Source organism: Varroa destructor, unplaced genomic scaffold (assembly GCF_002443255.2).
Source record: "Varroa destructor unplaced genomic scaffold, Vdes_3.0 BEIS01000005.1, whole genome shotgun sequence".
Taxonomy (NCBI): domain Eukaryota; kingdom Metazoa; phylum Arthropoda; class Arachnida; order Mesostigmata; family Varroidae; genus Varroa; species Varroa destructor.
In genome coordinates, this window is record NW_019211458.1 from 23,726,733 (window position 1) to 23,738,792 (window position 12,060).

A 12,060-nucleotide genomic window follows, 5' to 3' on the forward strand; every position below is an offset into this window, starting at 1 on the left:
ATTTATTGAATAGAGAAATCTGTGTACGTACCAACTAATACACTTAAGCGGGTCAAACCCACATATCAACTTCATGATCAGTGTACTGATACGAGTAAACCTAATATAAGCCTTACATTTATTTCGTAGTAGCATGTTGTTGCGTGAATAAGACGTCAACCATTCGGTGGGAACTATCTCGCAAAAACTTTTTTAAGCATGTTGTCGTATAGCCCATTTAAGATGGTCTTTACTAATATCATTATCCGTCATCATGGTCTCCCGTTCGACTATTGATGTTAAATGGCGTTCATCAGACATTATTCTTACAGATCTTCTTCCAATAGCTTCGCGATGGGGTCGGTCTATTTAGATCCGTCGATACTAGCTGTGCTTTTTGCTATCTGTAACGCTGAGCTGCTTAATAACAATGAGTAGCACATAAAATCGGCAACCAACATAAGTACCGGGTTTACGTCAAGAAGATAGACGACAGAGATTCAGAGAGCACGCGCGTGCAAGAAAAACATCACGAGAAGACCTATGCAGCGTAAACATCAGCTCGTCGCAGCCCTATTCCTCGCTGCTGCACCGTTGCTCTAGAGGAGAGGGCCACCAAGAATAGATTGACCGATCTGTTTCATCTGATTCGGTGCTCCCCTTCCTGAAAGGGACCACTTCCGCTTCTTCATTCCTTTACTGACCGTGTTCCAGGCCCAACAGTAGCAACAACGGCGACAGTAGCAGCTAGGGTGGCAACGACACATCTGTGAGGGTGCCTGCCTGCCTTCGACACCATCTTCACGTGAACCTAGGTACTCATATATACTACATATACACTCTGGATGAAAGGCGAGACGGCAGACGCCCTTCCTATTAGCTTTTTCATTCATAGAGTACCACTGTGACACCGACAGTGTATTATCGGGCGTAGTTAAACTGGCAGGCAGCGCTTCTATGAGCGCACCGTGCGTGCCTCTCTCTTTTTGCGCGGACACCGCAGCGTCTTGACCATTGATTCTGTCCTTGTTTGTGTGCTTGGTGATGCACGATAGGGCACCCAATTAAGGGTACACTAGCGATGCGGCGTGGAAAATACAACCGAGAATAGACTAAAAGTGGCCTGAGCGTACCTAATGGACACTGCGATTAAATAAAGCAATTCAAGGTAAAATTCAGATGGGTCAACCTGACACATGACGCGGCATAGCTTACAACGGAAGCACAGATGTTACAAGCGTTTGTTGTTCGAGTAATAGCTTTTTAGTGCGGTCAACCATCGTCTCAAAACGAATCGCGTAACACTAGAAGCGGTTCGTTGAATCTGATAAATCGTGAATATTTTGCACAGCACCTATCATGTCATCTTCTAAAGTAAAGTCGAGTACCTGCCGCTAACGTTTGTAAAAATATTGATAATGTAAATAATATACACGAGTTGTTTTCGCGGTAGAGCGTACGCGATACGGTACTGTGTCTAATATAAAAATTGTACTCTATTTAATAGTATTAAATTGATATAAGCCCGTTTTTAGTCGGTTGCGTCTTTCATCCAATATTATATATTAACCGCAGCAAAAAAAAAAAAAAAGCCAATTCCTTCACTTACCAAGGAGACTTCTCTGCAGATGCACCTGAGTATGCTCGAGATACTCCATCTTGCATTCGTATTGCTCGAGTTCGTCTTCTAACTCACGGATTCTGCTGTCGCGTGTACTAATATCATGGTCTCGCTCCTAGCAAAAAGTAGAAAAAATACCGAAGACTTCACGTAGATCATCTCTATAAAGTTTTCATCTGATAGCAGAATTCGAGAGATACTGTAGATGTTCGTAAAATATCTATTCGGTCCAGCTGACTAGCATTGCTTTCAACAAGAAGCTCTGCTTCTATAGCAGTATTGATATATAGTATAAATTCTCTACAAGTTTTATATGTTCCTATGAGTTAAATTTGTTGAAAAATTTTCATTTACCCTCTGTACAGAGCGGACCCGGTCCTCGACCTGGCTGCGTTGTTCGAGCAAATCCTGGCGAAGTTTACACAAATGTCGTACCTTCTCTTTGAGCTTCACCACTTCAGTCTGGAGTTTGTTGATCACAATCTCCTGCTCCGTCTTGGTCGCTTCCAGCATGCTGATCTTGTCTAGAATGTTACAGGACAGAATATCACTCGTCAGACTCCCACATCGGTGGCAAATATATGATTAAAGTGAGAATACGTGTATACAATAATAACTATAAGTATTAGCAGAAAAATTGTTTCGCTCGAAATCTTGAAACGTTCAAGATCTCCAGCGTTGCTAGCTGTTCTTTCTTATGTAGACATAGGCGCCGTTCCCACCGCAGTTGACTACGACTATTTTAGCGTAAATAAAATTATGATTGATTCTTTGTCTGTTCGTTGATTGCTTCACATAGCTCGACCGTTTCTGGTTGACGGCTACTCTGCGGTATAGACTTTCCATAACGCTTAAGTAAATGTCATAATACAAGAACGGCAGAGATGCAAGAACGCTGACTAATCGTATTGGCTTCTTGCTAAAATCAGCGTCGTGGGCAGATGCAGATAGCCCCGGCAAAAATGACCTTGACTTCCACTAAGAAGGCGACAAGGCGTTCGATAGCCTTCGATTCGAAAGGCTATAACATTTATCTATTCCCAATGGCCAATACGCAGTGATACGTTTCCACTGTGCCACAAACTATGAACTCTAAATTATCGAACTACAGGCGGGTGCCGAACTCAAGTCCTGTAAAGATGTCAGGGCAAGAAACACGTGGCCTTTTACTGAGCCGGGAAACGGCTTGCTAATTGCCCAAATTATCCGGAACAGCGTATCAGCTGCAACAAGAACTTCGATTTATAAGTAAGACGTGTTGTCCTGTTTACTGTGAAGGCAAGTCTTTCGTCAGACGAATATCAGGGGACAGAATCGTACTCTGTCTATTAGTGATGTACAAAGCAAACTTATAGAGAGGTAATTTCTGCGTAAAAGCTGCGTGTGTTACAGCTAACCATGAAGTTTAATACCGTATGCCAAATCACTCATCAACATTATAACACTGCTCAATCTATTGAAGTAAACTCTCTGTGGAAGCAGCTTGCCGTTACTACGACGATTTTGCTTTACCTACCACAAAACTAAATTATATAGGAGTACAGCAGTAGGTTAAATACCTCGAGCAAAGCGTGTAAGGTTGTTGTCAAGCGTAAGAGCCTTTTCGACCAGAGCCGCAGCTCCGGTGAGATCCTTGCTTGAGTTAAAGTCCTTCACCTTATTCGAATCTTTGTTAATATCATTAAGTGCTGTTCGTCGTGGGTCTATGAGCTCACAGTTAATTTCTTTTTCTTCACGAAGACCTTCCCTGACGTTCGTCTGTATTGCATTTGGCTTTGATTGACCCCCTACTTCTTTAGCTGACAGTGAATAGTCTTTACGCGGTTGAGGCGGCGTGTGATAATCCACCTCATCGGACTCCAGGTACGACTGAGCGCCTTCCTCGGAATCTGAGTCGATGTTAGCTATCGGTGCTTCGGATTTTTTGGCACTGCCACCGAACGAGAATTTATTCTTCAGTTTGTTCTCCTTTTTGCTTTTTCTATCATCCGTCTTCGTTTTCCCATTATCTTTCTCCTGGAGCGGTTTTATGGAACCGTCAGAGCTGTTTTTGCTTTTTCGCGAACTGGTATCAGACCCTTCGCCGGGCGAGTTCTTGCGCCGGAGCCGCGGGGTCGATCCGCTCGCACCCATAGCTAAGCGGAAGCCGAAACAAGACAGCTTGACTCGATCTGATAACACACGAACAATATAAGGATTGAACTAGTTAGCGGTGCCTGTATTGTCAGGCCTCCGAAATCAACCAAAAACGATATATACAAGTGCTCGATGCCCGCTGTTGGGTCGAACACACTGGGAGTTGTTCTGGAACACTAGGAGGTCTCGGCGCTCGTGGACAGTGGATAACGGTTCATCAGCAGTGAGTTGAACGAGTGCGCAATTCACTCGAGAACCGGTCCGTTCGGGCTACCGGACCCCCTGCTCCGACTCTACATGGTGTCACAACTGCGGTATCTGCGGCAAGTTTATCCACACAAAAATCACGATAATAGCTAACACCGAACGTCTTCACAGTTTTCAAGCGAATTTCGCCAACAGATAGAGCGACTCGTGCTATTGTTGCTGTTCCTTCGGGATATCAGAATAAAACATTCGAGTGGGCTATAACTTTCACCACTGCAGCCAAGAACAGCGTAGGGCCTTCGGTAGGCTCTTAACCTATCGCACTTAATCGGCAGGCAACTAGGAAAATTCAAACATCGTGTTGGTGTTAGCACCAGGAAGGCCAGGCCGCAGGTAAAGGCCTAATCGAGGCCCTGCCCGACCCGAGCGCCGCTCAACAGCCTTAAAAGAAAGAGTGTGTCATGCTGGAAGAGGGGACAGAGTCTCAGCCGTGGCGGTCGCAGTTCGTAATGGCATTGGTGCTTGTGACGATCACAACAACGTTAACGACGAAGACGCCAACAACTGTCGCTACAGACTTAAGCAACCAACGCAACTTGGGTGCCTTATCCACAGTGATGACTACTACGCTATAGTAGGTCGGACCGTCGATAGTTTTGATGCTTTGCGTGGTCTAGGGCAGCTTTCGCATGCGTCGAGACAGACAGACTTTGAAACAACAACTGGGAGTCTGTTCGCTCGTGCTTGCCATTGCTCTCAATGTGTATTTTGCAGCGACTCGAAAGACGGTGTTCGAACTGCGTGCAGACTGGGCGGCTATTACTGCTGCTAGCGTTGCGGTTACATCGGCTTTAGTATTGGTCAATGAATGATGGATGCACGTCATGAAGAAGCTGAGCTCATGTTTCGTACTCGGAAGAGTTCGCCTCTCGTAATTCTGCCTTACCACGTTCAAGAAGGAAAGCCGAGACCATGGCCGTTGTGCGCGGTAAAGCGAGGTCCCTGAAATCTGCGTGTCTTTTATCCTTGACGTCCAGTTCCGACGTATATGGGAACTGTGATCGTAACACGAACATCTGCATATCATAATACCTCGATTTGTTGTCGAGGCAAAGAAATAATGACGGAAAAACAGCTAACTGATGTATTATGCTTAATGGCAAACCTACGCTCAGGTCAATGTAAAACGAACCATCATTCAGGCTTGGGCTATTTTCGTTGATACCACTCAACTCTGGTGTTGACAGTGAGGTAACTTGGTTGCGTGGGGCCTGGCTCACGGTCATGTCCTCTGCGTAGTAGAAGAATCAATTTAATGTTGTTAATGAAAACGTCAGGATATCTTCTAGGAGATACAAAGAAAAAGCATGTAATAGAGACGAATAAAGGTAGCTGGTTAGAATGATCTGACCGCCTTCCGTTTTTGCCGCATTAAAACGGTCGAGAACGAACTAAAATGGGAGGATATACATCGGCTCCTGGGTTTTATTTTTTATTAGCCGTCGTCTCTGTTTGAACTGCTTAGCACAACCAACACATCCGTAATAAACAAATAATCTATGAGATATATCTAATCCAGGCGTAATCGCTAATATCTCTAAACCTGTTAGATTCGCATTGTGGTCCAATATGAGTAAGCCTTAAAAATGAGCAGTACACGAGCGGTGCGATGACCGCTAGTAACATTGGGCTATGAACTGTGTTCATGTCAAATGAAAATCGGCAAATAAGGAACGCGTAGTGATCTGGCTGCTTCATCTAACGGGCTTTCAGTCCACGGTATTTTTACCCTAAATGGCGTATCCATTCTGCAAGCCAGTTGTAGATGGAAATACCAAACTTATAGATTCGTATATAAAGTACGTTTTGTTCAGTCATCAAATCTCCTTTATTGAGATGTAGACAAAGATTCTCTCATCATGGTTATTTCGTTATTTTTATTCGTAACGAAATTCGTCTCCCAATTTTAATTCGGTTGTTTTCTTTTTTTTATGAGACGAACGGGATCATACGTAGCGACGGTAGACGCAAACACACCAAATATAGAGCTAATAAAAAACCAACCAAGTGCCATGGTACTGATAATCGTGAAGTAAATATTATCGGCTGTAGGTTATGATGTGTGTGAACCTGTCAGTTGGTCTAAAGCATTTGCTTTCCTAACTACTTTCGATAGAGGGTGGGTGACACTCTATCCTTCTGGGTTCTTCTGCCGCTTCTGCCTACCACCCCTTCACTCCAAATCTACAGTGTACAATAGAAGAAGCATAAGAAGTGGGCAATATCTTTGATAAATTGGCGCTACTACCGACGTTGTGCCTTTGACAGGGTACGCAATGCGGCGCCATCGTAAATGAAAAACGTTACCGCAGAGATGCTGTCCCCGTTGTTGAAGTAGCTTGACATCCCAATTATCCACTCTTCCGTGGCCGCGACTTCGTCATCAGTATCGGCCGTTATCGCTACGGCAACAATGATAGCCGTTGCTCATGGTATCAGGAGCGCTGCCGATAGAAAGCATCAATGCGGCGGCGGCTGCAGCAGCAGCAGCAGCAGCAGTATGAAGCTCATCATTCGACGCGGTGTCGCCCACCAGTCCATTGTTTCAACCTCAAGAGAAAGGAGAAAATCGAACAGACTCAGACTAATTTGGACCTATAAACATTACGACAAACGGAGGATAACACGATGGACATCACACGGTGTCGATGCTGTCAACCGACAACACGTTGCTAAAGAGCGCCTTCAATGTCGTCCTGGATATAAAGGCCTCGAAGCTGAATTTGTGACGATTATCTGCGCGTGAGACAGCCTAAAATGCAACCTACTGCCGGAAGTATTTAGGCTGACGTGACTCGTTACGCCATTTAAAAAGGTTATGCCACTTGAACTCAAGAAATCAGTACGGAGTCGCTGCCTTCACAAAGGTGTCAGTCTTTCTTATTGTGCAGAGCTTCTCTGAAACGGTCCGAAACTGAGAAGCTCATAGGTGACGACCATATGATGTTTTTTGATACTGGTCATATGATGAATAAGTTTGTAGCAGATTTGGCTTTGAAGAGCTCTACAATGTTCTGATTTGGGTCTACGCGTGCCATTGCCCAGTTTGAGATAGCGGGACGTGTCTACGTTACTTCCATTATAGCAAAGATCATGTTCAACTAACGGTTGTAGGCTTCAGGCCACATATCACTTAGAACTGGATGTTGCGCGTACCACATTGTTGTAGTTGATCGGAAAATAGCTGAAAGTCGTTTGTGTAACTTTGTGTTGGACTAACCTGGCCAACTGAACGTACGCTGGCACCCCAAATAAATTGAATTCTATTGTACTTTCGCCACAAGATAATGGCACGCGTATGGCTTGCATATTACGACGATAAATTGTGACAGCGGCAGAAGTAATGGCCGATCCACCCCATTTGTTTTCGGTTTTCTTTTTACCGTTACTGTTACGGACCTGACACGAATACATTTGGCTATTATTGTCTATGATATTAAGGGCCTTTTCACACATACGATCATATAGGACCCTGTAACGGGTCAGCTTTACGATCAGCGATACTATATATCTGCTTTAAAAACATAGTAGATTGAAACGAGTAACGTTCCCGAAGCTACACTATGTAGAGTCACGTGCCACATTGCCCTTGATTGGGTGTAAAGACACCCAACGCGTACTCGCTTGTACGGATACGCGGCGCCAACATAGGTCGAGAGTCACTTGCAATTTGTCGCTGACATTGTAACATTTAGCGTCAACTGCGTGTTTCATTTAGATTTTCTCTTTTGATGATTAATTGACGGCCTAAAAATGTCTTCGAAGAAGAATGAGCATAACAGCGCCACCAAGGTGGCGGCGGCGACAAGCCGGTCGCCCATTGTAGGATTGCAGTTCTATATTTCAGATACATTAGGATGGAGTAAAATTTATAAACGTAAATTTAAACGAAACCTCCCATCAGTGAGTATGGAATTCGACTAGACACACGGTCGACACCTCAGAAGACGATATTAAAGTAGGATGCAATCCGAGAAAAGGCTGAACCAGACCCGAAGGCGCACCAGGACATTGCGCTGATACGCAGCAAAAATTCTATATAATTAACACCTTCGAGCAGGGTAGAATATAGCATGTTGTTATTTATTCAAACGAGCAACTGTGGGGATATGAGTTTCTCGTTGCCTCTCTATTGGATTGATCGATAATAAATGCATGCTTTTCTATGCGAAAAAAACACTGGTGTATTAGGGTAAACGAGAGAAGAAACGCCGACATTTATGTGAATGAATGTTAAAGCAAGCCGAAGATAGAACACTGCCTCAAGTGGTTATCCAAAATGTCACAACTATTGTTGCATATGTATGTATATATTCATGTGACGATAGTTTCTATTGAGTAATTTCTATATGTAAAAGATGGACGAGAAGAAGATGGATGGAAGAACCTGGTCGTGAGCTTTTCAGGGTTAAATTGAAATCAGGGACAGCGTGGCACGATGTGAACTAATTTTCTTTATTAATATCATATACCAGCCTAACTAATAACTAAAACTAATTAAAAACTAACAAAAAACATAACAAACAACTAGCAGTACAACATCCTTGCAAAAATTTTCCCCAAATGCTTTCGAATCATCTTCTATGGAACACCAATTTAACCTGAATAACACCGTAGCGTTTTCTTTCTACACGCAAACCATTATATCAAGCCCATAAGCTAAACATTAGTAACTTCAACAAAATTCGCTGTTTGATGATAGCAAGCTTGTTGAGCTGCCCAGAGCCGCCTGGACATTCGGCCATTGATAGGAACTAAGCCAGTGGGAGGCAAACGAGCTCCTTCGACAATTTTGACAGTTGACTTTAGACGGTGACCCCTTCTCTTTTTCGCGTCTTTCCCATGCCGTAGCTGTAATTTTCTTTCTCTGATAGTTGCTATCGATAGTATTGAAAAAGAGGTCTGATCGGCCGTCGTAAAAGGGCTTTGGTAACAGAGGGGTATTGGAGGCAGTTGGAAGAACGCTCCGCTAACTAGCGCAAGTGACAAGTTTAATTGTCACGGGCGCTTGCGTTGTGGTAAAAGTAGCAAATAAACATTTCTATTGGGGTCGACTTTGCCGCGCCATGGAACGAAGATGGACTGACTAAATGGATCCCAAGAAAAAAAATGGTGCGAACTTCGTCGGGGACCCCCATCGGGGCCATCCTTCCTGTATAGCCTGCTAGAGTCAACTGTTCTATGTAGAAAGACTTACATTTCAAGGGAATGTACATACGCACATATATATGTATTCCAAGAGTCGGGACCAATTTGTAACTGTCCATATCTAAATCTCCTGTGAGCTCGTCGCGCCTCACTGGGAGACTATAGTGTCAAGGCACTGCCACGGCGAAATACCAAAACGTCGTGGTTAACAGTTATCGTTACCACATTTCGAGAGGGTTTGACTGATACTTTTACGTACGAGCGCCACCAAAGTTTATCTTATATAGATTGCTTGTGACGCTCGGACTTTTCCCGCCTAGACCAATTTCTCTCTTTAATTTCACGAAGCAACCTAGTTCCGTCCGATCGTGCTACGAGTTGCTACTACTACCTGAAATAACGTCTGAACTCGCTTTAGCAGAAGCTCGACTATGTGTAGGGTACATCCCATGTATTGTCGAGTACTGTTGAAAACTAGGGGCTTTCAGAGCAATCTCAGTGGCGTTTATTAGAAAACGACTTTGCAGTTTCTAGTTGTTTTTGGGTAGCGCTGGATTGCATTCAGATGTCGTGATTATTCTACAAATCTTTTTTCATGCATAGTTGATATATCAGTAGCTTTTTAACTGGAGCCCTTTGGATGCTTTGCTTTAAACGCATATGAACAAAGCAATACATTGTTTCCCTCCCTCATCAACCAGTTAACATAAAAAAATAAACAGAAGCAGATTGATGTCACTGAATTGTTAATTGTTATTAGTAATTTACTTATGACCGCTGCAATCGGCTTACCGAAGCCAATTATAGTGCAAGAAAACATTAGAACCATTTGTTTGTGCGATCCTCGTTTTCGAAGCGTCAGTCGGTGACACTGCAGTTTGTCAAACGGGAATGACGCCCCCCGGCGTCGTTTGCATTTGGCCATTGAACAAGTTCTTCGACTGAATTTATTATCTACGGAGTGAACTGCGCTAATGGATAGCGACCGCGGTTCTGGTTAGGTACAACCAAGAGTCGCTCAAATACCCTTAAGGCCATGCTTAAGCCTGGAAGACGCGCAGACGTGTTTCCTAAAGCCCCACGAACTGCAAAAGGCACGAAATCTTGTGTCAACACGCTCGTCCCATTTACGTTCGGTAGTCAGCTATTGTTACATGTGGCCAACAGCGAGAACGGCTCGCACACTGAAGTTACAGGCTTCCAATTCTAGCGATTACCTCCAGTGCAGGTAGGAGTTTGATGCAGCGCTTTTCCTAGCTGGTATTGCTCGTTCGACCCCACAGATCGATACGAACTAAAATTGATATTTGTTTTGACTCAGCTATTGTCAAAAGCATAACTTGCTATGGTTCAAAAGCTGTGGTCTATTTCGATCTTGCTGCCAATTCAGTGTGTTAGGCCTATGCCCCGCCTAGGAAACCGTCACTCATAAATCGCATACAACACTTGAGCAAGTTGACTGAATTGGATAACTCTAACGTTACCGTACATAGAACGAATCAATCCCCAAGCTACTAGAAGCATATAGAGGGATATCCATAGACATTTTGGCATCAATAGAGGAGCACGAAGATCGAAGCCGCGCGAATGTGGTTTTACAGACAACAAACAGTGCTGCACCCAATATTTCATCTATTTGTTCAAATGTAATTAGATTTCTTATCACGATCGCCATTGCCGGTGCGCTCGATTAATACTTATTTATAATAATATTATATGTAGCATGGCATGTTGCTGGCGAGGGCTGTTACAGACCGTGCGTGACGAACGCTTACCGTGGTTGCCGTGCATCGGCCCCAGTAATAGCAGCAACGCGTTTCATAAAAATATTCTTATAATCTATCAAGACCCGTGCTAACGTCGCACGTGCATACAAAGCTGTATACCTCAAATGCATAGCTTGGTCTCTACATACAGCTCCCTGCACACATCTCTCTGTCCTTGCGTATCTGTCTGTTCGCTAGCGTACGAAGCAGATACGAAATAAACTACCGAAACTGTTACTGCTGCTGCGCGATTTAATCGAAGGGGGTTGGCGAGTGAAGACAATCACTGATGTTGGCGTTCAGCCGTCGTAACATCACTGGCGTCGTCGGCGTAGCCATTAAACATCATGAAACAAAGTCCAAAGACGTACCTGGTGCTCGTTAGAATCGTCACATGCATATGTACAATACTGTTATAGGCGTAGATGGCGAGTGGCTGACAGTTTGGTATAGATTTGGCTCATAGCGGTTACACAGACCGAAATTATTGCTGCTCTAAAAAAAGACTGGGTAAATTCCAATTTGAATGGCTAAATCAGTGGCCTGTTCCGGAAAATACCGTGCGTCGTTGCTAAACGATAGACGCTGGTGTAGCGGATCAAGCCAGAACATCTCCCAATCTGAGTACGTCAGAGCATTGCCTATAATGTGCCCTTAGACGTTGTCCGGCTGCGGTATTTGTATGTCAGTAGTCAATAAAAAAACTACTAATTGTCAACGATTTGTTGAACTACACCTGGAGCTTAGAGACACTAAAACGAACGAGTACCGATCATATATTTAATGTGGGCTGCTAGATACATTGCTGATTGCATGTAAAACTTGTACGTATGCTGGGATTGGCAATGAGCCTTGTTTTACCCGATAGTAATAAAGCGATACCTAAGTAATTTTTAGTTGCCTTCGTATACGTACAATGCGGTCTCTCTGTTTTTACAGAACAGCGTGTTTACAGAACTCTTGAGGATCAGGTTAGGTTAGATAGAGCTTGAACAGCAACGGCTTTGTCCTTGGCGCTGTATCCGGTCGCCAGTTATTATTGTCCCAAGGAGCTTGTCGCTCCATCGTCTAGTTTTATCGAGATGATACCACAAGCAATGCGAATTAATTGTTTCATAATGTAAAATCCTCTTCCAAATGCTC

At 43.9% G+C, this 12,060-nt stretch overlaps 1 protein-coding gene across 8 annotated transcripts in view; it reads right to left on the minus strand.

Moving 5' to 3' along the window:
* The window catches only part of LOC111250880 (uncharacterized), a 95,426-nt gene that overhangs the window by 49,248 nt on the left and 34,118 nt on the right, over window positions 1-12,060 (minus strand). For 6 of the 8 annotated variants that reach the window (XR_015327848.1, XM_086989367.1, XM_086989370.1 and 3 more), the window contains 3 exons: window positions 3,160-3,771; window positions 1,955-2,124; window positions 1,589-1,715 (listed from right to left, as the gene is read on the minus strand). Coding sequence is in view for 7 of the 8 variants with exons in the window: in XM_086989367.1 (XP_086845493.1) it covers window positions 1,589-1,715; window positions 1,955-2,124; window positions 3,160-3,771 (909 nt within the window). In the remaining variant the exon portion in view is untranslated. Of the gene's footprint in view, window positions 1-1,588; window positions 1,716-1,954; window positions 2,125-3,159; window positions 3,772-5,135; window positions 5,235-12,060 lie in introns of all 8 variants that reach the window. The other 2 variants (XM_086989371.1, XM_022806798.2) reach the window with 2 other exon arrangements.